We start from the raw sequence: 26,210 nt of genomic DNA, 5'->3' as shown, positions 1-26,210 counted from the left end.
AGACCTGTGGAGCCGAGATGTGTTTTAACGCCCTCAGTAGCAAGAGCTTTTAGTGAAAGTGCTTCGTAAACTACGCCTGGTGGAATTGGTTATGGTGATTGTTTTAACAAGATAAATCCCACACATACCAGCACTTAGCGCCTACCAAGAGAAATTTATCTAGGATATAATGCAAAACAAAATAACATCCTAAAAATGACTAACACCACATGGCGAATGATTTCGGTATATTGAACCTCTCGTTTTTTCTACAGTTCTGTGTCTCCAGAAACATGCAGTACAGTATCGCCGTTGGTTGGCAGACACCCTTACCGGTACTTTGGACCTATTAAATCATAACCCCCCCAAAAAAAGACTTCTTTCTATATTCGTTGTTTCACTGCGTTATTCTTAATTTTTTTAAATTTTCTGTGTGTTCTCACTACATTTAGGATACTGATGTTTTCATTAATGATAATCTTCCACCCTACACACATATGCCTCATCCAGAACATCACTGAGACGTTTAGTTCTGTCAGTTTACCATCCTGCAGTATAAAAGCGTAGGGTTGAAATGAGATCAAAGTACTTAATTAGCAGGGCACGTGAATCGTGTGTTCGTAATGAGAAAATGGAAACTGAAGCTTTACATTTTACAGACTTCAGATGGTTCTGATTGCAAAATATCTAGTTCAACAAAGAACAACTTTTTTGTTAATCTTCTCAAAAAATTTTAAAAAAAGTCTCTTCCAGGCTTTTTCCGTTGTTTTTATTGACGTTCCATACTTTTGAAGCTTATATCAGATTTCAATACAGTAGGGGTGTTATGCATATATTTTTTCAGTGACACTTGTCAGGATGCATGATATTTTGTCTTTTTTTTCTTTGGGGAATTTCTTTTCATTATTATCCAAAGCCTGATAATGATCCATTTACTTACGTGACATTTGAATTAAATCCACATGCACATACCCTTCAACTTACTCATGTTTGCAGTACACAGGAAAATCCAATACTATATATTGTAATTTAATATCTCTTTAATGCAGGATTGGGAAGCAAACTTTCCCTAGTTGGCGAGGTTTTTAACTCAAAAATATAGAAAGTAACAACATAAAATTTTACTCAAATATTGTGATACCTTTATTCAACTTATCTATAGCTATGTAAATAAACTTATACATAGCTATGTATTTTTACTGAGGTCAGTTTACTTGAGTATTTCGATGTTAGCATATTGAATAAACTAATTGTCAGAAATGACAGAATGGGACTCTGATGCTTTTTTTTAACCTACACACTTGTGTAACTTTGAAAAGGATATTTAAACAGTAGATTCTTAATTTTTTTCATTATTAGAATCGGTGCAACTGAATAAAACATAAGCTTTTAGAGAATGCAAGCTGAAACAAACCAGCAGCTGCAAAAGTAAAGATCCTTAATTCATGGCACAGCCACAATATACTACCTACATGTACTACATACTTTCAACAAAGGCAAAACATATGCCAAAAATACATCTTGTCACAAACTATGTGCGAGTTCTAACTTTAAATACAATAAAAATGGGTTGTCCAAGCAATACAGTATAACCAACACAGTCAGACCATAGTATATATATATATATATATATATATATATATATATATATATATATGAGAGGTTGACCAATGCAAATGTCCCTGATTACTAGTTAGCTACAAGTGCATGAATATTTAGAACTCTTTAACTGTTTCTACATGTGATTTATGACCAGATGACCAGTCTTAGACCTTTGTTTGGCTTGTATTTCCCTTTTATCATAACAACATCTTCCAGTTATACTCAATATTGTGTCCATGCCTGAGAATGGGGACAGGGGGCTCCTGAATGCACCACTTTCGAAATTTCCCCTGCAGAGTTTCTTCACAGAAGCATATGCCGCAGAAGGGCATCTGCTTGGCAATGGCTAGGAAGGCCTTCTTAGGGCGTGGGTAGTGCCCTGTCAGCTGGCGAGTACACACTTCAGCTGTCCCTGCATGACCCACAATTAATATATTACCACCTAAAAATTGAGAGTGAACATATGGAAAGAACTTGCCACAATTGTTTTGTTTATCATGTAAACTGAGCCTAACAAAAGTGAAGAGAGGAAGAAAGAGAGGTGTTTCCATCCATCAGTTCAAAACCAATATTGACCAATATGCCTTCTGCTGCTTGGATGATTACTGACCGCAATCTTGAGTTTTAGACAGTCTCTTGACTGCATTACCTCTAACCAGGAACCCTTCATCACAATCATGGATGCACTGTTCCTGCCATCAGCAATCATGTCATTGTTCTAAGTATTAAGAAACCATAGAATAACATTTTAAAAAGCTGGATCCATGCCTGCTGCTAAGTAAGTACATGTATGTGTACCATCATTACAACTTCATATTAATGTAATATATAACACTTGAGTAGAATAACACAAACATAATAGTTAACTTACCATATCACAAAAATAATTGCAAACTTATATCCATACATAGAGATTACCAAACAAGCACATCCAGTAAATTTGAAGTAAAACTTTCAAAAAGAAGACGGAGAAAAAAGGATATAGCACCTGCTCATAGGGTTGAATAACTAAATAGGCTCAGATACTTTTGTGTGGATATATATGTTACAGAACTCATCAATCACTGAGACTCTAAAGAGAACACTAGCATATTAGCTGTATGTGTTCTGGTAATTTATTATTAAGTAGTGGAGGGAAAGCAGGAGGAGGCACCTGTTGTAAACAACAAAAACAACTACCAGTCAGTCCAGCTTTATTGACCCAAAAGGCATTTCCAGTTAAAACTGTGTGTGCCCCCATGAGCAAGAGTAGGAGTAGGTGGGGGGACAATCTCCCACTTTCCGTCTTTATTCGTCTGACATGCACACAGACCGAGGTAGGGCACCTGTCTCACAATGGTGTGAAAGGGACCAGATTCTCTTGACTGCCCACCCACAAGCTGACGAGTACACACGTCCAGGGAGGCGGCATGAGCCACTATGAGAACATTACCTGAAACAAACGGCAAATGCAATGCACACAAATTTGTAAAAAAGGAGAAATGAACTGATGAATAAAACAGAGGGTACAGTTTCATGTTATCACACAGAATTCATGCAACATGAATGCAAAACTATTAGGTTCAAAGATTTAAGAGTTGTTCAAAATGTGCACCAAAATATTACCACTGCTGTGTATTGATTACATGTTATATTGAAACAAGTTCCAAACAAACAATCTGGAATATGTGGAAACGTTTTATTGGTATTTAACTTGGACTCTAATAAAAAGAATGCAATAAGGACCAAGTTTTTTAAAATATCTCTCAATACACCTGCTGACGAATTTGACCATCAGATCATCTTCAATTCACCCTAAGTGACTGCCATTTTTCATTTCTATTGTAGCTTGCCAAAGAGATTCACACATATTTATAACCTTAAAGAGGGTCTGGGCTGTGTAGATATACACTTTTATAGCAAAAAAAAAAAAAAAAAAAAAAAAAAAAAAGAATTTTCCCTGAAATTTCCCAAATGTCCGCAATAATACCAAGACATATTTAACAGGAATCCGTTGAGAAAATAACAGTTGCATGAAAGGTTTTGGAGATCAATTTTAGAAAATAAAATAAAACACTCCATTGTTTTCCCAGTCTTGTTATTTGAAGCAGTAATTATTGAATGCGCCAGTTTGCCCATTATTTACAGCACAAGCTAAAGGAAAAAGATCAGTTTTGCTTAGGATCATAAACTGAATATATTACAATACATTTTAAATGTGTTTAATTTGGCTCATACCACCAAGACCCCCCCCCCCCCATTAAGTTTCTGCTTTAAAACCAGTTACAACAGGTACAGGTAAAGGTTTTCTAAGAAAATATCTGATGATAAGATTCCATAAATCCTGCATATTAATAGGTGCAGAAAATATCCCGATATGTTAGGTTGATCTATTACACAGAGATACATGCTTGTTAAATTCAGAAGGAAGATAGAAATAGTAAGGTCATGACATGAAACCATAACTAAATCTATACAAGTTATTTAAATTGAGAAAAAATGAACATGTACTAACCACAAAAAAACATTGTTTTTGCATATTGAAACTGATATTATATGCACTAAAGTTAATATATATTTGATGGTCAGGGGCTAAACTGAGCAATCAAATCATAATGCTGTCTGGTGGTCTATGATAACTAACAGCCATTCCCCCACTGTATGTCTTAACAGTTTTCAAATGATAATGGGTAACCACAAATAGCTAGATGAGAAAAATAAAATCAGCAGGCAGGGGTGTCTGGCTCATGCTGTCTATTCAGCAGATAGAGGACATCTATGCAGATGAAGGAGCAAGATGCAGGTGTCATAAACATGTCACTTATGAATATGGTTTTTATAGTATCAGGAACAATAGAATATTTCATCTCCCCCTCCTGCTTGCCCCCTCCCCTTTCTTCACATTTTAAATGATTTGTATTCAGATGGGAAACATTTTTTAAATTCATCTTCTATAATTTATCTCTTCCTCTGTCTTTATTGCATTTTCACAATTAAATTCAAGATGAATGAACAAATTGAAGAACTGATATATGTCTTTTTTGTTTTTCTTTTTATCTTTGTTTTCAGATTTTAATTATCTAAATGATAACTGAAAAATTAATATGTAACATCTGGCTGCTTGACCTTCAAACATCACTAAAATTGAGTACTTTGACCAATATCTTTACAATATCTGTCAAAAAAAAAAAAAAAAAAAAAAAAAAAACAAGAAAGAGGATTTAAATTTTTTAAACAGTATACCTTCTTTTTCATGACTTTTTAGCATGGTCTTGGTAACATGGTAGCACCTCTGGTAGTAGTCATCTATGCTCTCATCTGGAGTCAATTTTTTGGCTGGATAATGGGGGCTATATTGGGAGTCTACATTGTACCCATTCTGCCGTAATTCAGCTGGAGTAAACCACACAGGCATCCCTGGTTTGTACCAGCCACACCACTCAAACAGACCATCTTCTACTCTGATGACACAGTCCTGCCCTAAACCTAAGAGAAAAGGAAGCAGAACTTAAATATAACACCCCATTTCCATAGATTAGATCGACCTAACTCCCTGGGGGTTCACGCTAAATAGCTGTCAGCCGGGCGGACACAAAAGTTAATTACCCCCTTACAGCTTGTAGTAGGCGGGACGGACATTTAAGTCGGATTATCTGAAAGTAATCTAGTGAGACTCCCTGCAGGGATAGATCGATCTAAAATCTATGGGAATAGAGCCTTAGGCACAGAATAAACAGTCAAAAAATCTTACCAAGTTTAGACAATTACTAATTTTTGATATCTTTTTTAATACTTAACAAAAATTTATTATGCGTTGAACTGATAATTGTATAATATGTGACATTTTCATCTTTTTTAAAGAAAAAAATGGACATAATCACCTTTTAACAGGTAGTGTGCAGTCTGAACACATCTGAAGGAAGGCGATGCATATACATGTGAGAATGTTACTCCTTGTTCCTTCAAAGCCTCACCTGGAAGAATATAAATATTGATCATACATCAAATACAATCAAATGAACTGCTTTTTGCTTATGCGGGTAACTTTTGTGTCAGTTCTTTTTTCTTTTTTTTCCATTTGATTAAAATTTGCTACATGGAATAATTCATGTGCCCTTTTCATTCAGAGGCAGGTCATTCTCATATGCCTTTAGATAATTTAAATAATGATTACTTAACCATTTTAGATATTTTTTGATCAACTCAACTGGCTACAAAAAGCTTTCATAAGCTTACAGCTTTCATCCTGGGTGGCATTCAAATACTTGTTTCCACTCTATTAATGCCACACACACACACACACACACACACACACACACACACACACACACACACACACACACACGACATGTTTTCAAACTATTATGGTAAGATATAAAAAAAGATGTCAAAGCTTTTTTCTTAAACTGACACCTGCACATGTACATTTTGTCTTATGTACCTGTCATTTTAGCTTGCACTGTCCCTATCACTGTCAGTGGGCAATCTTTCTGGTAATCCATGGGGCCACCTTTCCGTACTGGAATAGTTTTAGGCATGTTCAGGTCTTTACGGACATACACACCTACAAAAATAAATATTAAATTAATAAAATAAACATTGAACACTCAAGTTATTTGCATACATTTAAAGAACATCTTCAAAAATGAGTTTCAATGTCTCAGCATTCCTAACGAAATGTTTTTGCTGCATGAGAAGTTGCTTAAAAGATGTGTTCTTTCTGGTCATTAACTACACGCACAACTCCAATATAAATGGCAAATCAAATTGCTTAAAGGACAAATTAACAAATATTTACAGATCTTCCAATATCATATCAAAATAAACACAACCATTTCACCTCCATTATAACACCCATCCATCCAACTGTAACCAAAGTTTTGGTCCATTCTCTCTCCATGACGAACAACTATCAAAACACGAGGTGGTGGATGCTTCTGAACCTAAATTTTAAAATAACCAGAAGACTGAAGTTAACTTGTCATGAATACTAAGCATTTCTTTTGTGACTATAGTTTACTGCAAAATAGGGAAAATTCAAACGTAGCATCTGTTAAATGGTTGAATGTACTGGATACAGTAGCATTATTTGGGGTTAAACTGAAAAATGTCATAACTGCAAACAGCTAAGAGTAAGTCCTCTTTACAACCCATACATGTTCTATAACAGACCTTAAATAGCATGTTATCAAACCTGTTCTACGCAGATTTTTAAGCAACAGAAAAAGCACACAACTAAATGCAATAGCTCACATGGAAAGACTAATGGTAACTGAAGCCTTATACTTTACTATAAGTACAGTAAGTTGTGTATGAAATAGTAAGGGTCACTACTTATATATAACCAGTATTGGACATGAAATGCATATGCATCTCTGTGGTTTAATTAAAATTGAAATTAAAAAAGTTAGTCATAAATATTAACAGCAATTTCAGAAAAGTAAAGTTACTACAAAAGACTTCTATGACAACAAGTAGAGATAATATCTTAACTACATTGTACCATCCAAACTAAAGCTGATGGGCCAGGATTCACCTCTCTCTAAGGAGTTAAATAATAGAGCAGTCTGTACTTCACAGGCACCAAAATCACCAGATCAAGCATGCAGAGAAATGTGCCAGACGGAGTGCAAAGTGCACACATTATATTGCACTATACTATCAAGATTATTCAATACTCAAGGCCATTACCATATGATGTACATGTATCTGTGCATGGTCATGGCTACATTTGATCACAAGTCATTTGAGATTGAATGTTACTTTATAAATATTTCTTAGACAACTGTTGAACTAAAATGTTTAGATGTGTTTATTTCACCTGAATAGTTGTAAAGAGAGAATTCCATGCATATGTTATCAGTATAAGCTACACTGTATTTACAGGTAAAGGTGCGATTGCTATGCAACAGTTATGAGAAAAACAAAACAAAATTGGGCAAAAGCCCTGGTTTATACCTAAAATGGGATTAAATGACCAAACTCAAAGAAAAAAATGGAAGGGTCAATTCAATTTTTTCATTCTGAGTACAATACTGGTAGTTCTGAGTAAAGAAAGCTATCAAATAAAGACTTTAAGATAAAATTGTAATTTTATTCTAACATTGCTTTATATATTAATAAGTATTTCATTAAAACCTAACTCCAATGGTGCAGTTCTGCCCAACAAATGTGACTGAAAAAAGTCAAATCTATTGTGTATCTTGCTAAAACTCAACCTGTCATTGACACAATAAGTCTTTAAGACATATATTTAAGTATATTGCCATATCTCAAAAGACCAGATTCTTGTACAGATCCAGTTTAAAAAAACTCAAAACATATTAGGAGTAAATTTATTTTATGTTTTAAATTTCTTTAATAACTATAACTGAGATATCCTAAATCACTTTTATGGAGATGTCAGCATGTACAATTTTGTGTGTGTGTCTCGCAATGGTTTTTAATTACACCTGTGTTAGGCTTTTAACAGTACCGGACGATCTAACTACATTAACTGCATAACATAAATTAAGGCTCTAGTATATCTGAATTCAAAGTTCTTTGGTTTGTTTCATAATTTCATTTCCTCTAAATGTAGAGGAAGACAGCAAAACACATTCCAGTTGTTCTATTTTCAAAATCAAAAACTTTTCTATTTAGTGTATTCACATATTTTATATTCTGAAGTAACAAAGTTTTATAAGGAATTATAAAAGAAAAACATGCTGCTGACTCTATGTGATTTGATGTTATCTCAGTATTCAATGTGGTCATTTAATATAAAGTAATTTTGGAGAAAAAAGCAATTTACATTATATAAGTTCCATGCCAGATTCATTTAAACTTGATCTATATATTCTGTGACCATGCTTTTTAAACAGACCTTAGCATAGAGAACATCTTTAGAACCCTCAGCTACCACATGGTGCTCACCAGAGGCTGATGTTGGTTGCTGCTTTGATATAACTTCTACAGACCTAAAACCAAAATCAATTCAGCTTTTTGTTAAAATAACCGCAAATTGTATACATCAGTAACCAAACACACAATTATTGCTACCCGAAAAAAATGCTATCATATACAAATGTGTGTGTGTGTGTGTGTATGTGTGTGTGTGTGTGTGTGTGTCTGAATGCACAGATATCACTGTCAACAGAATTGGATGATGCTTTCAATCAGACTGATTGGCAGAGGATAAGCCATACAGTATGACCATTAAAAAACAAAAACGAAAAATAGCAAACTCCAAATACTTGAAACAGTATTCCAGTGCGCAAAAAATACAAAAATCATCCCTGACAATTTTTTGTCGCAAAATTGTTTCGATTTTTCAATTATCTAGAAAATAAATGATATCAAAATGAAGCATGTAATTAGTACATGATTCAGGTTTTCAGTTGAATTTGTATACTGTGTGGATAAAAAAAAAACTTTGTTCATGTATTATAATTGTAAAGAAATATGTAGAAAGCAAGTTTTAGTGTGTGGTTGACAAGATAGCTCCAGACCTTCAAAATAAAGAAGTTTCCAGTTAAATTTTTCTTCAGCCAATCTACTTCTTTCATTGAATTAATATGGAAAAAGATATACTATTAAGTCAATTCTGCAAGTCATGAACATTACAAGTTCGGTTAATTTATTTTTTCTGTGAGACATTAAACAAGACACATTGTGTGAAATCTCTTTTTACACCCAGCTGAAATCATTTTGTATTTTACAAAATAAATAAATAAACCATTATCATTAGCAGGTGCACCCTTACTACTTACTTATGCAGTGTCCATGTCTTCGATTCTGGGGATCTGCTGGTGTGATTGAGAGGAAATTTTCCACTACAACCAGTCAGCCATGACACTCCCTGTCTCCACTCAGGATCTCCTGTATCTAGTGGACTCATGTAGATGAAGTCACCAAGAATCAGATCCAGCTCATCATCTTGTCGTGCTTGGTAGGCATATAGTACACGGCGTACCTGTGAAGAACATGCAGGTTAATTGTTGAAAAAAGAAAATATCTGGTATTCAGTGAGTCTTTACCAATCACAATTGGAAGGGGAACCACAACTGTAAAGTGAAAATGACAAATGCTTGTGCAATCTATGATATAGCAGATTTTACTCTTACAAATATAATTTTACATGTAGCATAACTGTCTGTCACTTAAGAATAATTTAGAATATCACTTTAAAACTTTAATCTATTTGCCCAGTGTTCAGTAATTTCGATATTTTTGTACACATTAAATTATTTTATACATGCACTATATGTGGTAACTCAAAACATATATGCACAGTTTACACACATTTCAGGTTTTAAGTTAAATGTGCAGGTTTCATAGATAAAAACCTTGCTCAAGTATCTTAACTGTACAGCAAATGAATATATATTATTAAGATAAGCAAAATAAAAAAAATAATAATAATAATCAAGTTCAGTAAGTGGTCACACAAATAAGAGTATCACCTCTGTCCCATGAGCTCTAGCATCCCTGGAATAAAGTCGGAGGTCCCAGCGAGTGGGCGTGTCCAGTTTGATGCTCTTGGACAGTTTCTCCAGGAGTGCATGTTGTTCAGGGGAATACTGGTAAGCAAGGGTGACGTGAAGCTGTTTTTGGTGGGCCTCCATCTGAACACCTATTAATGTTGAGTTTAAGTTCAAAATTGCAATAATTTTACTGTCCATCTTGGAGTAATTTCTTTTGGCACAGGTAAGGATAAACTGCAATACACACTTCTTTTTGATCATGGTTTACGTCAACTTTTAATTCAAACTTAAAACAACTGAACATGATATTCTACCGGTAACTATTAAGATGCGACTGTAATCAAGTTGGATATCCTTACCATGGGACAAAATCTCAGTAGGCTGGTTATGTGTGCTGTTAGACCATGAAATGTGAGCCTACAACTTTTACATATAAAATACCATGATCAAGTCATCTTTGTCATACCTTATGCAAAATTTCTCACCTGATTTGTGAACATCTTCTGCAAATTCTGCCACGAGATTCCTGAGAACTGCTGCACACTTCTCCCCCACAAACAACCCTATGAAGTTTGGAGCAGTGAAGTGATTGAGATCAACCCGTGTTGGATACCTTTTCTCCCTTTGTTTTTCTACTGCACACAGGATGTGAGGCACTTGAGAATCTTTTGCCTGTGGAAAAAATAAGAAGCACAATGACGGATCTCTGTGGGGCCAAGGGGCCTAAGGGGCCATTCTGAATGAGTTAGGTCTCATTATCTAAAGTGCACTAACCCCATGAGGACTCTCGCTGAATGCAATCAGATTAACAGACTAACACACTTCCAACATACTCCTATAATCACCTGTTTCTCTGGATTCTACTCCAAGCCAGGAGGAGGCCTGCTCCTCTGTTTTAACATTAAAATCGGATGGCATGCAGCAAGAGTCGCCAATGGATTTAGTGCACACTCCCTATTGCGACCTTACTCATTCTGTATGGGTCCTAAGATATTGACCAAAGAAATTTCAAGACTTGATTGACCATATCATAAGTTCATCAAGTGGTTTTTGAAAGAAATGACACTACTGCTGATCTGAAGACCAGATGATCTTTAACACTAAACCACACAAAAATCTTCCAAGAACTAATTAATTTTAGAAACATTTTACATAATTTAACAATGATGTATTTTTTACAAGTCTCTGCTTGTGTCATCCATGTAAACCTGATATAAAAAGAACCCATATGGAACATAAATGCCCTATTCTCAGATGTTCCGAATAACACTACTACTAATTATAATATCTTCACACTGTAACAGTATACACAGGTACCTAGAGAAAACAGTGGCAAAGAACAACAGATATAAAAAAATATGGACATAGTTGTCTGAGATGAGAAAAAAATTCTGTACTGAACCTAATATATTTTAAAAGTAGAAACAGAACAAAGACCAAATGGAATAGTTCTTCAATTTTTCCCAAGCAGCCTGGAGACAGTGATGTGCTTTTTGGCAATAAAACAAGCTTACAAACTGGAAGGACACAGCAATATTAGTTTCAGTGTAATTATACATACTGGATATATAATAAATTAGAGTTATTATCTGCAGTTGTTAGAAAAATGGGAAATAAAACAATGTCTCAAATTTATTAAGGGGTCTCTTTTTCTTTAGTTTGACTCCAGAATGGGAAGCATTTTATGTAATGCATAATTTAGTTTTCACCAATAAAAGTTCAATTTTATCCCCAACTGGTACATAACAAAGAGGCCCATGATGGTGGAATTATTGTGAAAGCCACCCCAACAATAAAAATTGTAGAAAATATTTTTTTATTTCCAAAATGCTGCCATAATTATTACATGTACATCTTTGATTAGGACTGAGCAAATTGTATTGACAAGTTAGAAAATATGAGGATTCCAAGAAAAATCATAACTATCTTCAGGATACAATTCTGCATGTATACAGTCCCTTTTCAATTTATATTTTTCTATTTTTTTCATTATATCTGACATGCTAATAAGAGCAATTCTTTAAACACACTCACCTTGAAGAATGGACAGAGTGTAATGTGTGGTAAAAAGTTGTGTGCCCCATTCCATCCACACTGTGCTAATGTGTTTTTCCAGTAATGGTCAAGATCTGTGGCCAGGTCACCTGTTGGACACAAGTACAACACAAACTCCCTGGGCATATCAAAATCCAGATTGGGGTCATTTATGTGAGATAGCAACCTGGAAGAAGCCATTAACTTGGTCACAGGTATTTTACAATGAAGTGATTTCTTTCTCCATGTGCTGACTCTATCCAACGTGACAGTATGGCACGATCACAAAATACCAAAATCATACCAAGTAGGCATAATGCTGATTACTAATGGCAGAAGAGTCTGGTTAGAGGATACCAGGAAAGCTGGTAAAATGAGATGGTTGTAATCTTTCTAAGTGACTGATATACAGATGCTGCCTCAGGTATCAACTGTTATCATATTTTAAAATTATCAACATGATGACTCTCTGATTACTACATACTAATACATGGGGTTTTATATTTAAAAAATAAATACTAAAAAAACAGAATTTCTAATTTTTTAAAGAAACCAAGCAATAAATTTATACTCTGTTTTCCATAGAATGAATATGTATGTTCTACACAAAATATCACATTTGGTCTCCACTGGAACATATCTCCTGCATGTAAACAATAATTCTCAAATTATAAGGATTAAAAAATAGTTAAAGAAAAGAGTAATAAAAAAATAGGTGTTGAATATTAGCTTACCAGTCTGCAGCTAAATTACCACCTCTATCCCCAGTTGCAACAATGGCTTTTTCTCTGAAATGAAAAACTAATGATTTAAAAATAGACATGCAAAAAGGTTATGAATCATGTTAAATTGTATGGAATCATACTGCGACTTTTACAAAGCTTTTATACAAATATCTTTCTCACTTCCACTATCAACTATACTTCAGTAGGTAATAATCATTAGGAAGCCCGAGCTCCTGAACAGGATGTACCAGTAAAATGTTCAATCTCACTCAATACAGACGGCACTGCAGGTGAAGGACACTGTGCACAGAAGCTATATGTATATGTAGGTCGATGTGTCACCTATACATGTACAGGAAACACACTCACTGTTAATATTGACACTTTGTGAATACATGTATATAAAGCTGTGTTTAATTCTTATAACTTGCAATGAAGACTAAAGAAATAGTCAAAAGTAATTAAACCCTTAACACAAAGTGTGTACCTTGCATACAATATATATGTTGCCTTTAAACCAACCCTACATGAAGACTGATGTTACAGCTCATGTTGATCTCCCTAACTTTTTATTTTCATAGTTTCTCAATGATTAAAACCACATTAAACTAGACAGATATTTCACAGCAAGTTATTTTAACCATGATGATTTTCAAACTCGACCTACTGTTTCACGAAGCAAATCCTACTAGCAAATTTCAACTAAAACACTGATACTTTGGGGAGGGGAGGTTAAACATCACAAGAAATATTAGCAAATAAACACAGAAAACACGATTATGGCCATAACTTTAAGTTTAGTTAAAATAAACTGATCTTGCTGATTTTCCAAATCAAGTAGCCTTTTTATCAAATAAAGCTCCCAAGAAAACAAAAATACAGTTTGGAACTTATAGGGGGGATGTTGTCAGTAACCAGCAGAAATCCTCATTATAAGGGCACAATTAATGTTGACATCAATATAACATTGTATCACAACGGCAACAAGAAAATGCTTTATGTTAAGACAAGGCTTTAAACATTTAACTTACATGTCTGTTTTTTTGGGAAAATTTGCTGAAATACTTTAATTTATCATCTCCCACCCCCTCTTGTTCCCCATTAAGCCAAGGGTAGGATGTCAAGTTCCACTGCCTTTGCTTTATAAGATACTGGTACATTGTATCAAGCTGTGCTTCCTTATATTGCTAAAGTCTCTGGACCAAATGCATTCCCTTAACTACTAGTACTAGTATTTATGCATATTCAGGCTATATGACAAAATAGCCACTTGTGATCTCAAGCTTTAGGTTTGTGATCTAGAATGCCAAAAATGCAAACAGAGAACTGTAAATCGGCTTAAATACCCCAGGATATTCTTTATGTGCCAGAGATTGTACAGAGCACATTACTCCTTTTTGAAAATGGTTCGGGCTGAGAAAAGGAATTACCAGTAAGTTATGATGCACACTAAAATCAGGACAAAATAAAGCTCAGCACCTGTGCTATAATTCATGCACGTATTTGGAACAAAGAAAGCCAAGATATGTAGGTGCTTGGTTCACATATTATTTTAAGTGTACTGTGTATCAATTTGTGTGTAAAAGAGACAAAATTATCAATACACTCAACGTACTTCCGTCTTGGGAATTCAAACCCATTGTAACTTTTAACGTCTGCGCTACATTGTGCAGTAAGCAGTTTCTCTCTAAACGAGATTTTCTGTCTCGTCGCATATTCACTCATAAAACAATAAAAACAACTTATAGAGATGGGTTTAACAACTGACGTTTAGTACTAGTACAAAACAAAGCACTACTACTACTAGCATTTCTGGGTCGAGTGGGTGGCTCCCAAACACCACAGTAAGCCGTATTTACACAGCAAAGCCATTGGCATACTGCAATAAATAAATCTGAACACGTACGCCCGCAGTCTAGAGAATCCCATCTGCAGCAGTATATCAAGGCTTGATGTTCCTTTAGGTGAAGACAAGCTGGCCCTGCGAGCATTTTTATAAAGCTCATGATGAGAATCGGGCGCTGGACCAGCCATGGTCGTGAGGTTTTCTATGACATGGAGGCATGTCATATCAGGCTTCAACATGGCGATCTCATGTCATTTCTGGGGAAGGGGTAGGTGCCTTCTCAGGCCAGGAAGATTTTTCAACTGCTTAAAAGCACCTAAATTCTCTTCTAGGTTGCAATCTTTACACTAATATGCTGATATCATAATAATATCATTATACCACTTTCTAACTGATGTCTTATTGGACGTTTAATAAAAACCACCATCTAGTAACCCATTGTAGCCCTCGTCATCAAAACAAACGGCAGCCATACTGGAGGGAGACCGGAATCGTCTGCTGCACATGATCATGTCTACATGTACAATTTAGCATTTAATTTCTGTGTTTTCTTTGATATTAAACCGAGTAAAATGATGAATTACTGCAGGGTATATGATAGAGAGAAGATAAATAACTTAACAAGCGTTCACAGACTGCCTGCAGTGGTAACAATCCAAGGTGTAGGGACGAAAACCGTAAACGGAGGAGAGACTGAGGAGTGGCTTTGAATCAAGACTCATCGGACAAGTAAAGGATAAAACTAATTTATTTTACAGCAAAGAATGAAGACCCAGCTGTGCAGCCTTTACCATAAAAGAAAAAAGTAGAAAACCAATGACCGAGGTGTATAAGATATGAGCGCACGTACACTGCATATTAGTAGTGCCCAAAAAGTCTTGGTGGAGAGTGTGTTGTAAAAACGTGTGGAAATACTCAGGCAGGGTTTCGACTTTCATTATGAAGACTCACTTATTGCCTTGGGTGTAATTTGTTATCAGTTATGGTGCTCTTTGGATTTTATCTGCTGTCATCTACCTCTTTAATACCTGGTTAGCATTATTGTCAATTAGTGTCAAGGCTACAGTACAATGTACATTTAGACAAAGGGATCGATGGGTCTCAGAATTGGACCATTGCTTTGTCTCCCCGAGCCTCGTAGCCGCAACATCTAACATGATAATTCATGACAGCGTGGATTTACCATCGAACCACGCCCCAGTAGGCATTACTTTTTTTAAGGAATAGCTCTCATCAACCGCAGACATCCTGAACTCTCTACTGTACCGCGTATCACAGCTAGATGATCATACACCGACAAGGGACACACACCCATCATCATGTAGTAATCGGCAAGTTAAATGGACTGATATTGATTCTACCTTATTTAAGGAGATTCTGGGAAACGCCGAACCGCCGAATCTACCATATGATAACTTGGACCAGGTTTTCTACGAAACTGACCGCATTATGAGATCAAGTCTAGATCGTGCAAAGATTCACCAATCAAACCAAATTGAGCAACAACGACCAATAACAAACCGCTGGGAAGCGCTTCACAGCATGAATGATCATTGCAAGATATGGCAGGCGATCGGTTGGAGTGGGACGCTAGAATTAAACGACGCAGCAAAAAAGCGACCGACGGACGAGGATTTCAAGGAGCATTTTGAAAAGCTGCTTTCACCTAACGACGCTGACCCCGTTTTCACGCCGCTCCCTGGGGAATGCCCTTATATACCAATGACTGATGACCAAATTACTGAGAATGAGGTACGGGACGCCATTAAAGCAGTTCAACCGAATAAAAGTGGAGGACCCTCCGGCATCCCCCCCGGAATACTTAAGACCTTGCCACAGCGGTGGATAACTTTTCTAGTACTTACATTTTCTATGATTTTGAGCACCACATTGATCCCAGCGAAATGGGCGTTGTCCCGCTTAGTTATACTATATAAGAAAGGACCTAGAACGGACACTGGAAATTACAGGGGCATTGCAGTTATGGACACATTTTCTAAACTGTTTGATGTTATACTATGCAAACGTTTAGAAAGATGGTTTAAACCCGAAAGAGAGCAGGCGGGCTCTCAGAAGGGAAGAGGGTGCCTAGAGCATATAGTAACTCTACGCTTGGCTATTGATTATGCTATGTCCAAAAAAGAAAAACTGTATATAGTTTATGTGGATTTTGTTAAAGCATACGACAAAGTCCCACGTGGGGCGCTCATCCGCAATTTGATCCGCTACGGTTGTGGATACTCTATGGTAAAAATATTAGCCGCAATCTATAGTAACACTAGCATGGCTCTAGGTGCAGCCAATATATCAGCTTCGTTAGGTGTGCGGCAAGGATCTCCAACGAGCTGCTTTTTATTCACTCTGTATATCAATGACCTAGTGAGGGAGTTAAGAAAGTGCCAAGATGACGGTTTTCTTATGTGGTTGCACTGTTTATTGTTAATGGATGACACTGTTATCTTAGCAACGTCCCGAAAAGCATGCATAGAAAAAGTAAAAATACTAAAACAATTCTGTGCCCAGTCAGGGATGGAGATGAATCAGAGCAAAACCAATATAATGGTTATAAACGGTACCGTTGAAGATAAGGAGGACCTCGAGGTGGAAGGTCTAACAATTAAGACCTGTGACAAGTATTGTTATCTCGGAGCAATGTTCACTCAAGATGGAAAAAGTGATACAGCAGTAAGGGAACAAATGGACATGAAGCAGTGTCATGTTATGAAATATACAGCATTTGTTACAAAGAACGTTGATTTCCCCTTCAGCATAAAGAGGAAAGTGCTCGACGCCGCATTGTTTGCATCCATTCTTTACGCATGCGAGTCATGGATAGGAAACAGTATAGATACGGCAAACCCCATGTACATAAACAGTGTAAAAGCGTTATTAGGTGTACGGGCATCAACGAGAAACGACACCTGTCTCCTCGAATTGGGCTTGCCCACACTAAAGGCACGCGTAATGGACGCTCAACGTAATTTTCTGGAGAAATTGTTGCAAGAACGCAAAGACATGGAGGACGACCCTTTCATATTCATGTGGAAAACTTGTGCAGATGCTAAGGCTCTGTTCTCACAACTTTTAGATCGATCTATCACCGCGGGGAGTCTCACTAGATTACTGTCAGATAATCCCCCTTAAGTGTCCGTCCCCGCCTACTACAAGCTTTAAGGGGTAATTAACTTTCGTGTCCGCCCGGCTGACAGCTATTTAGCGTGAACCCCCAGGGAGTTAGGTCGATCCAATGTAGGTCGATCTAATCTATGAGAATGGGGTGTAAGACAAAAGCGTCAACGTACTATCAGAAAGTGTTAGCAACATCCGATCATATTTACTTGGACATTGAAAACCTAAAAGATCAACTTAAAAATTCGAATCAAACAAAAGCAACGACTTATTTAGAAATGAACCCCAATCTGGAAGTGTGGGATATGTACGCAAACCGCTTCGATATCCCGGAATATCTACGTATAGCTACTACTAGGTTTAGGCTAAGTTCTCATAGATTGGCAATCGAAACGGGTCGTTGGTGTCGTAAAGAGAGGAACGAACGTGTCTGCAAGTGTGGTGAAATGCAAACAGAGCTACATGTTATAAGCAAATGCGAGCTCACATCAGCGATGCGTTCAGCCTACCCTGAACTGGTATATACGTCCTTAGGGGATCTATTTTCAAAGAACAATTTGCACTTAGTCGTTTCATATGTATACAAGGTCTTGAAAATATCAGAAACGTAGCTTTTAAAAACGGTGTACCGAACTATAAGTTTTTGTCATGGTAGTGTATTGCGCTACATATTATACTTGTTATGCCTTTATTGATCATTTATCCCTGTATGTAATGTTCTGCTCGCTAGATATTTATTATGTAATCATACGCATACAGTGATTATAATAAACTACTACTACTACACAGCTCAGCTGGGCCAATTAAATCAATTACCTGTGTCATGTGTTTTTGGAAGTTAGTGGCTTGATTTTAGATTAGTGTAGTGTTAAGAGTAAATCTGGTTTGTAAGCATATATTCTAGCTCAGGTACCATTTAACTGAATGAACTTAATGAAATGAATTTGAAAAATGTTGAATTCTGTGTTTTCCTACCTGTACTGTATTATGATGCAAGTTACAATATGAATAAAAATAACTATTGTTACCTTTTTTTGTTAATTTACATTTAGGAAATTGATCTGACATTTTCCCACCAAGCCACACTGAATGATTGGGTGCAAATAAATCTTGGTTATCAAAAAAAAAAAAAAAAAAAAAAAAAGGTGACAGGTACAAAAGGCAGCTAGATGGCACACAAGGTAGAAGCAGCGAAAAATATTCTTATATCTTTGTGACCAGCTGAGGAGACAGGATCTGAACATCAGGAGAGTGAAATTCAGTGCATGACAGGAGTTATTTAATTGGATTTGTTTATTTATTTAATTGTTCATTTGTTGTTTTAAAGTTGTTATCCTGATAGCTTGCATACAACAAGGACAGGTTTTCTATTTATTTAGAATTGTGAGCAGAAGCACAAGAAGAAATGAAAACACTTTTTTCTTTCTCATATTTTTAAAGGCTAAATGGAAAAGTTTGCAAGAAATATAAAATTTTGTATGGTGCACCTCCCACAGATGGTCTGATATGCAGAAACAGATGGCTGTTGTACATGTAGGTTGTGCATTTTTAAATTGTGACCACCAGTTGAGGAATTCTCCTAAATAAAATTACAAACTGCTTAGTAACACCATCTAAGGCCTTATATGTACATACCCACACAGCACATATCAATTGTGAGTCTTCAATCAAGCATTTCTCTAGACATAGATTAAAAATATACTAAACAGGTTTCTCAAATTATGGTGGCTTGATTCGACTTGATATGCTCATGTATATGTGTCATTGCATCATTAAAAGTATGGAAATATTTTTCATGTCAGTGTTATCAACCAAAAGGAAAGGGACCCTGATAATCTGTCATTGAATTGTGCAACAGTGTTTTGCATTTTATGTTTACTTTTATCCATACAAAATGTGCATTTTCCTACATTTTCAATCAAATAAAGATCAATTCATGAACTGACTTGTTGTTATGTTACATTGAATGTCATAAGTTTGAAAAATACATTGCTTCTGTGAAGGTCTGGACTAATAATAAAATGCTAACAATGTTGCTACTGTGAGTGGTTGAATTCATGGTAAAATATTGAACTCTCAAACAACAGTCATGTTACAAATACTTCCTAATGAACCAAAATGAAGCACAAGAATGCTGAAATAATTTCTGACAGCTTCATGATGTACAGTTAAATCATATCTGACAGCAATATTTCTTGTCACAACCCTGCATACTGTCTTCTTTGAGTCCGTAAGGGTTGATCCCGATAGTCAGCTCAAATTTCTCCTTATATCTATCCTTTATGTACAAAGGTGCTTCTATGAAAGGTTGAACTTATGATTACACAGTAAACTCTAAAACTATAACTTTTATTACCCAATGAACAAGAAAAATGAAGTACAAGATAACTGAACTAGCTTCTGACAACATTCCACGATGTTGGGATACAGGGGTAGGTCAGGATTTCACGTCTTTGGACTGTCTTGAGTTAATATGGGTCGATCACGCTGATCAGCTGAAGTTCTCACATGTATATACTATTTTCCTTTTGGTGTACTTGATCACGATATGAAGATTATTTCATTTTATTTGGTTCACCTATATTTACGCTACTATTCCCCGTCGTTCTTTCCCTCCAGAATGGCCGCTGGACGAGTGTTACGGAGCAAATATGACGTCACTGTAATGGGTTAATTGGGTAAAAAGTAAAGTCAGTATAAAGTCTGGTCCATACATGTTTATACCGTAGTCTACTACGCCTCAGTGCAGTTTACAGTGCAAGGTAGCACTAGATAACAATATAGACTGGATGTAGACGTTCTCACTTATCTGGGGAGGATACTTTTGTATCGTGTAAATGTTTTCATTTCGTTTACATACATATCTTGTAGTCCTTGTGGAAGTTTTTTTTTTTACTTCTCTTCATTTGGCTTCAAATCACTTTGGGTTAATGCATTATTTCAAAAGAGCACAAAATGAATTTAAAAAGATGTGGATACAGCAAATTTAGTTTTACTTTTCATAGCAGTGCCCCAATCATTAATTTCAATGCCACAGCATGCGTTTTGATGTCCATAATTTGTTTTTGCTAACGATGTATATTTCTTTTGAAATTTCTTTTGTATTGGACCTGCAATTAGAAATAATTCGTCACATTGTTATTTAGGCCATCCGTTATGTTTTGTGAAATACACGAAATTATAGTCATGATGTCTCAGTCTTACAAATACTAAGGCAGTAATTAAGGGCGTGTTGTATGTTGCTGCGGCAGAAGTGAACACTGCTGCCACAGTTAGGTGTGGTGATATCACATCTTTCTTGCTCGCTTTAGATCTAGTCTACAGTTTGATGGGATGAAAATTACACTAATAAGACCTCAATTGCTTCTTGCTAAAAAACAAAACAGTTCAATTTTACAATTTTATTTTTAACAAAATTTTATATTTAACAAAATTTGTCTTCCTGCACGCCACTTTCATTAGATAAGAAAAATCGCACAGGATAAAGTCGTTGACAGCGTGACGAAGGCAAAACAAGGCAAAGTTGCCCAGCAGCTTCTAAAAAGAAATTTTATGGGTTTAAAAGCGTTAGGCTAACTGTAGTATACAGTGACGATAATAAAAATGAGATTTGCCGCAAAATCCGGCATAGAATTATTATAAGAAAATATGATCTAAGCAAGTATTTACAAAAATAACCATTGTTAATAGAAAAATGCTTCTTGCGACCGTGCAGTAGTTGCTCATACTTGTGACACGGACGGCAGACTACGAATGCCGCCTCGCGCATAAGGTTTATTTTGTCATTTTTTATAGTCGCGGCGTTTGTTAATCCACACAATGCCTTACCAGACAGTCGCCCATTCTTAATTCTTACTGTATATAAAGCAGCACCTACCGGGTAGTGAACAGGCTTCACCAGATAGACACCTTATTCCGTATATAAATTACACACGCATATTTTTGGGACCACATCGTGAAAAATATGGCAAGATATTTGATTTTTCTGTGTATGTTGGTAGTTTCAGCATCTTTAGGTAAGTGACACAAACAAATCGTGATGCGTCATTTCAGGATTGATACGACTGGATATTTGATTCATGACCATTAATCGCACGGTCTTGCAAGGTATTGTCCAAGCGATCTCTACGATCTCCTTGGCATGGGGTAATATTTGTTCGCCTAACTCTTGAGGGTAGTTTCACTTGTGAGCATTACAGGGCGTTAGCGATTTGACATTTTTTATTTTATTTGATACTTCAATCGTTAAAACGCGAATAGGCGCCTAAAGCAGAGAAAGGCCGAGACTATGAAAGTGAAAAAGTCACCAAGACATCGCGAATCATCGTGGTTATACACATTGGTCGTGTGTGTGTGTGTGTGTGTGTGTGTGTGTGTGGAGGTTGAGGGGGTGGCACTCGCAGCCAGAATAAACGGGCATGAAGCCGAGTAGACATCAGAGACTGGTTATATAAACGGCATTCGAAGCACCAGGACAGGAAGATTTTAAAAACATAATAAGTTAAGGGAAGACGCATGTAATAAAGAGCATTATTTGAGCGCGTAGACGTTTGAATGAGCATTATAAACATTCTAAAGCTGTCTTATATGTTTTTATTGACAATGTAAAACTCAGCATCTACAGGAATGCCACCTTAGGCTGTCAGCTCCTTTTCATATGAAATATACAACCTGTTTTTATTTGGACAACTCCTTACTCAAACATTTTCTTCTATGCGTATCGTATTGAGTCTCGTCTGTATGCATCGTTATTTATTCTTTGCTCACAATAGAAAGAAAAGAAGTTGGAAGGAAAACGCACGTCTTAAAGCAGGTCAATGCAGTATTACCTCTTATTGGCTCATATCACCAGAGTGAGTTGGGATTACCTTCGAGTTCTATGTGTGATCACCTGCGAAAGCCAGCAGAGCCTGATTACAGCCTCTAAACCCTTGAACATATTTTTGATTAGGCTGTTACCACTTGGAATATTTTTAGTTTTCTATTTTCAAATACTATATCAACTAACAGTGATGGCGAAGTGCTTTAAAATCTTGATGTCTTGAGCAATGGCAGCAAGAACTAATGCTCTAATAAGCCCAAGCAAATCATTGTCTCGGGTCTTTGAACAAACTACAGTTTTTCATCTAGGATCAGATACTAGTACAGCTGTAGTTCAAAAATGGTGGGGGACATGTTATTGTCCGTGCCCCTTACCGCCTCCACTGCCCTCAAGACTGCACTGATTTTAGAGAAATGATGCAAGTCTGGTTTTTTTTTCTTTTGTAGTACTTCGGTATTATGAACTCTTACACTCAGATTGTATTTTTTCTCCTTGAGAATTAACTTCCACCCGCTATTTTATTTCGGGTTCCCGTAGTTCGTAGTTTGTAGTTCGTAGCATATGTTCATCTATGACTCACTGTTTGTGGTTCAGATTTTTGTTGGACTCGTTCAAAACTACAGTAACTCGATCTTCTCGGTTCCATTAGAACATGTTCACATTTATATTTCAGGATTGCAGACCGAAGACGATGTGTCCCTATTGAAACTTTTTCTCAGAGAACTAATGGACTCCGAAAAAATAATAAGCAAGAAATCAGGTAAAATAATGGGTTGTATTTGACAAGTTACTTGCTACTACAGAGCACAACTGTTGTCAGTCGTAAGCTTGGAATATTATGTTTTTTGCTTATGTTAGGAGCGGTGCGTGTCTTTTATTACAAAAAGATTTATACAATTAACATTATACATCCCTTACCTTAGACATTTTGATAACCTGTTTATGAGGAGATGACTTATGAGGAGACACATTAAAATAATGTTTGAAATGATTTGTTTAGGCTGCAATGATGAGATCATAGTTAAGTACGCGGGATGTTACCGTCAGGTCCCTAAGATGAAATCAACAGACTGCGTCAGGTAGGTATATAAATTACAGGTTTTCTCCAGTTTGATCGGTGACAGTCATGTATCTAAATTGGATAAACCACACACGTGCCTCATCGCGTAACTGCGATCTGTATACATGTATGTTATTGTGATAAATATGTAAAACTACTGTGATAACTGCTAATACTGTCGCAATCCATTTATTCAATGTGCTTGTGTGTGCAATCAATAAAATACAATTTAACTGCAATCAATAAAAAATTCAAGTTAATGCCAAAGCTTTTTCTTTCAGCCGAGTTGACCATTACGTTCAATTCATGCACTGCATTTATATGGCAAAGGGCAGTGTTTCTGAGAGCTGCAAAGCTGAAATGGGCCAAAAAGAGGTCGCTTCCATGAATGTATTTAACAGAAATCTGCAAAGCCATGGTTGCCTACGCCGGTAGATGATTTATAATAAGCAAACCAGATTGTGTATCTTATGCTTCTATCTCATGCTTGATGGTAACAGTTATGATTGTGCTTAAGAACAGTGGCTGGAACAGCTTATTATGCTAGTATTAAAGGATGAATCTTAAGGGGAGTTAACTTACAGGACACGAAAATCATTTGACACTGTATGCATGTACTATCTTATTTTTATCAGTTCAATTTGTTTTTGCTGATCTTTGTATTATATATTTTATTTCTATGAGTTGTTTAAATGATATCAGGCCCGTAGCCGGGGGGGGGGTCGGGGGTTCGAAAGAACCGCCCCTTTTGCTGGGAAAAGGTCCACTCTGGGTAAAATTTGATCTAGGTACATGAAGTTTTTATGGAAAAGGGTCCACTTTTTCAAAAAACGAACCCCCCTTTTGAAATTGCTGGCTACGGGCCTGGATATGCTCCTGGTATCATTTTATTCAGGGGCGGATTTAGGCCGTCTTCTGGGTCTTCCGGAAGACGGTCAGATTTTCAAGTTTACATTGACGGATATCTTTTTTTTCTGTCAGAAGACGGTCAAAAAATGGGGGATGGCGCAACAAAGATAATTTGGAAGACTGTCAGAAAATATCTCTGGATCCGCCACTGTTATTAACATCAAATTTCACAAACCAACAATACAATTCCATGGTACAGCAGTTTTATACTCATTAGTCACATTATAAGTAGACCAGGCATTATAACTACTCAAGATGTACCTACTTGATTACTCTGATTCAGGGGGTGACACTTCTATTGTCCATTGTGTGTATGTATGACTTCGTATGAATAAATATTGATCATAATTAGGTTTAGTGTATTGGAAGGTTCCTTCCCCATTATTGACCACTTCATTATAAAATTGAAATATTGCGGTACTTAACCTAAGTCTGGTTAAAAAAAAAACAGAAGTTTTAAGACAGAAAGGTGGTTATGCATAGGCTATGCATAAGTAGGCTAGTGAATAATAGTAGGCCTACATGCTTGATAAATATGAAAATTGACCTACAATGAATTTTTAAGTGAAGTGCTGCCACTAGAGTATGTTTTTCAGAGAAAAATGAAAAATTTAGAAACAAAATTAGATAAACCAAAAACAAATATGCACAACGTTTGAAAATATCGATAATGCCTCGTCAATTCGATCTCTGTGCCAGAATAAGAATCCACGCATGTCAGCATGCTGAGGTGAGGGGATTGCGTTCAGAGAAGACATTCAAAACTGGTTCAACTGTCGCATTTCTAGTAGTTTCCATTACTGTCGTCCTGTTCTATAATGAAGTAATCAAGTCACGTATTTCTGTAACAGGCCATCCTTATTTCCAGAAGGTTCGGGATTTTACTGTAACGAGAAAGAAGAAGGGGTAGGAATGCGGGATTTTACTAGAGGAGACGTAAGGAAGGCTTCAGAGGGATAAAGGAAGATAGTAGGCCTACACGTGTTTTACCTTGTGTCGGTTAGAATGACTGTATGAAATAATTAATAAATAGAATAAGTAAATGAAAATGAAAAATAATAGCGACAAACGATTAAAGGCAAAAGGAGTGGGAGTGGGTACACTCCTTAAAAACTACCCTTAACCCGCTGTGTATCAGTGCCATCTATTTCAGAGTGGAGGTTGGCCTCGGGGACCATTAAATTCCATGATACCCTATAACGTAAGGTTGTGTTGATGCAAAGAAGTATTAAAATAAAGAAAATCAGAATTAATGTCGTAGACTTGTGAGTCAAATTTGTGATTTGTTAAAAGAAAAAAAGAACTTAATTATTTTCCTTTCATTCGATTGTACCTGTAAGAGGGGAGTTCTGACACATTTTTGCGTTGAGCTCATTTTCATCATTCATCATGCAGAAACTCGGCTAGTGGTGCTTAATCTGGAGATTTAACTTTAACATTCTCTATGCCAACTGAGAATTGAAATGAGATTAAAAAATGCATAGCAGGATGCACATTTATCGACTGTATTTAACATATTTTGAGGTTTGATTTGCTCTAGATGGGCCAGGCCGGGCGTGGCTTTATTCGAATTTCCCATGATCACACAGTCGTGGTCAAATAGTTATCAGAGGAGTTTCAGAATAAGTATGGCTCTGAGGGGAGATAAAAATTATTTCTA

General features: G+C 36.3%; 2 protein-coding genes across 8 annotated transcripts; one reads left to right on the top strand and one right to left on the bottom strand.

Annotated features, from left to right (window-relative positions):
- Positions 1 to 1,098: 1,098 nt before the first annotated feature.
- Positions 1,099 to 14,828, bottom strand: LOC106179963 (ubiquitin-associated and SH3 domain-containing protein B). 5 transcript variants are annotated; one of them, XR_015331573.1, is made up of 13 exons: positions 14,691 to 14,828; positions 12,794 to 12,847; positions 12,060 to 12,246; positions 10,511 to 10,697; positions 10,005 to 10,174; positions 9,312 to 9,514; positions 8,426 to 8,519; positions 6,401 to 6,503; positions 6,002 to 6,124; positions 5,442 to 5,534; positions 4,804 to 5,046; positions 1,637 to 2,023; positions 1,099 to 1,606 (listed from the first exon to the last, which is right to left on the bottom strand). XR_015331573.1 is itself a non-coding variant. In XM_086998290.1 (13 exons), exons 1-12 carry the CDS (start codon positions 14,816 to 14,818, stop codon positions 2,775 to 2,777), a joined length of 1,824 nt encoding a protein of 607 aa, XP_086854416.1. In that variant the 5' UTR covers positions 14,819 to 14,828; the 3' UTR covers positions 1,851 to 2,023; positions 2,761 to 2,774. The 5 variants fall into 5 exon arrangements, 3 of the variants coding, with proteins under 3 accessions (XP_086854409.1, XP_086854416.1, XP_086854410.1); XM_086998290.1 differs by lacking the exon at positions 1,099 to 1,606 and adding an exon at positions 2,761 to 3,013 and having other exon boundaries at positions 1,851 to 2,023; XR_015331574.1 differs by lacking the exon at positions 1,099 to 1,606 and adding an exon at positions 2,453 to 3,013 and having other exon boundaries at positions 1,895 to 2,023.
- On the top strand, positions 14,733 to 25,803 carry LOC106179950 (uncharacterized). 3 transcript variants are annotated; one of them, XM_086998300.1, is made up of 4 exons: positions 14,733 to 14,898; positions 23,255 to 23,341; positions 23,582 to 23,660; positions 23,923 to 25,803. In XM_086998300.1, exons 1-4 carry the CDS (start codon positions 14,817 to 14,819, stop codon positions 24,074 to 24,076), a joined length of 402 nt encoding a protein of 133 aa, XP_086854426.1. In that variant the 5' UTR covers positions 14,733 to 14,816; the 3' UTR covers positions 24,077 to 25,803. The 3 variants fall into 3 exon arrangements, with proteins under 3 accessions (XP_086854426.1, XP_013419232.2, XP_086854437.1); XM_013563778.2 differs by lacking the exon at positions 14,733 to 14,898 and adding an exon at positions 21,550 to 21,775 and having other exon boundaries at positions 23,923 to 24,898; XM_086998311.1 differs by lacking the exon at positions 14,733 to 14,898 and adding an exon at positions 21,807 to 21,866 and having other exon boundaries at positions 23,923 to 24,898.
- The last annotated feature ends 407 nt before the right edge of the window (positions 25,804 to 26,210 follow it).

Source organism: Lingula anatina, chromosome 1, assembly GCF_051362555.1.
Source record: "Lingula anatina isolate TDL-2025a chromosome 1, LinAna3.0, whole genome shotgun sequence".
Classification (NCBI taxonomy): Eukaryota; Metazoa; Brachiopoda; class Lingulata; order Lingulida; family Lingulidae; genus Lingula; species Lingula anatina.
The sequence above is the reverse complement of the archived record's forward strand: the minus strand, read 5'-3'. Positions and strand labels throughout refer to the sequence as shown.

Coding starts and splice junctions, on each gene's coding strand:
- LOC106179950 (XM_086998300.1), top strand. CDS start 14,817: ATGGTCGTGAGGTTTTCTATGACATGGAGGCATGTCATATCAGGCTTC. Junction 14,899..23,254: donor ATGTCATTTCTGGGGAAGGG/GTAGGTGCCTTC, acceptor TTTATATTTCAG/GATTGCAGACCGAAGACGAT. Junction 23,661..23,922: donor AAATCAACAGACTGCGTCAG/GTAGGTATATAA, acceptor TTTTTCTTTCAG/CCGAGTTGACCATTACGTTC.
- LOC106179963 (XM_086998283.1), bottom strand. CDS start 14,818: ATGGCTGGTCCAGCGCCCGATTCTCATCATGAGCTTTATAAAAATGCT. Junction 10,698..12,059: donor CACTCTGTCCATTCTTCAAG/GTGAGTGTGTTT, acceptor TTTTTTCCACAG/GCAAAAGATTCTCAAGTGCC. Junction 8,520..9,311: donor AAGACATGGACACTGCATAA/GTAAGTAGTAAG, acceptor TTTTGGTTTTAG/GTCTGTAGAAGTTATATCAA.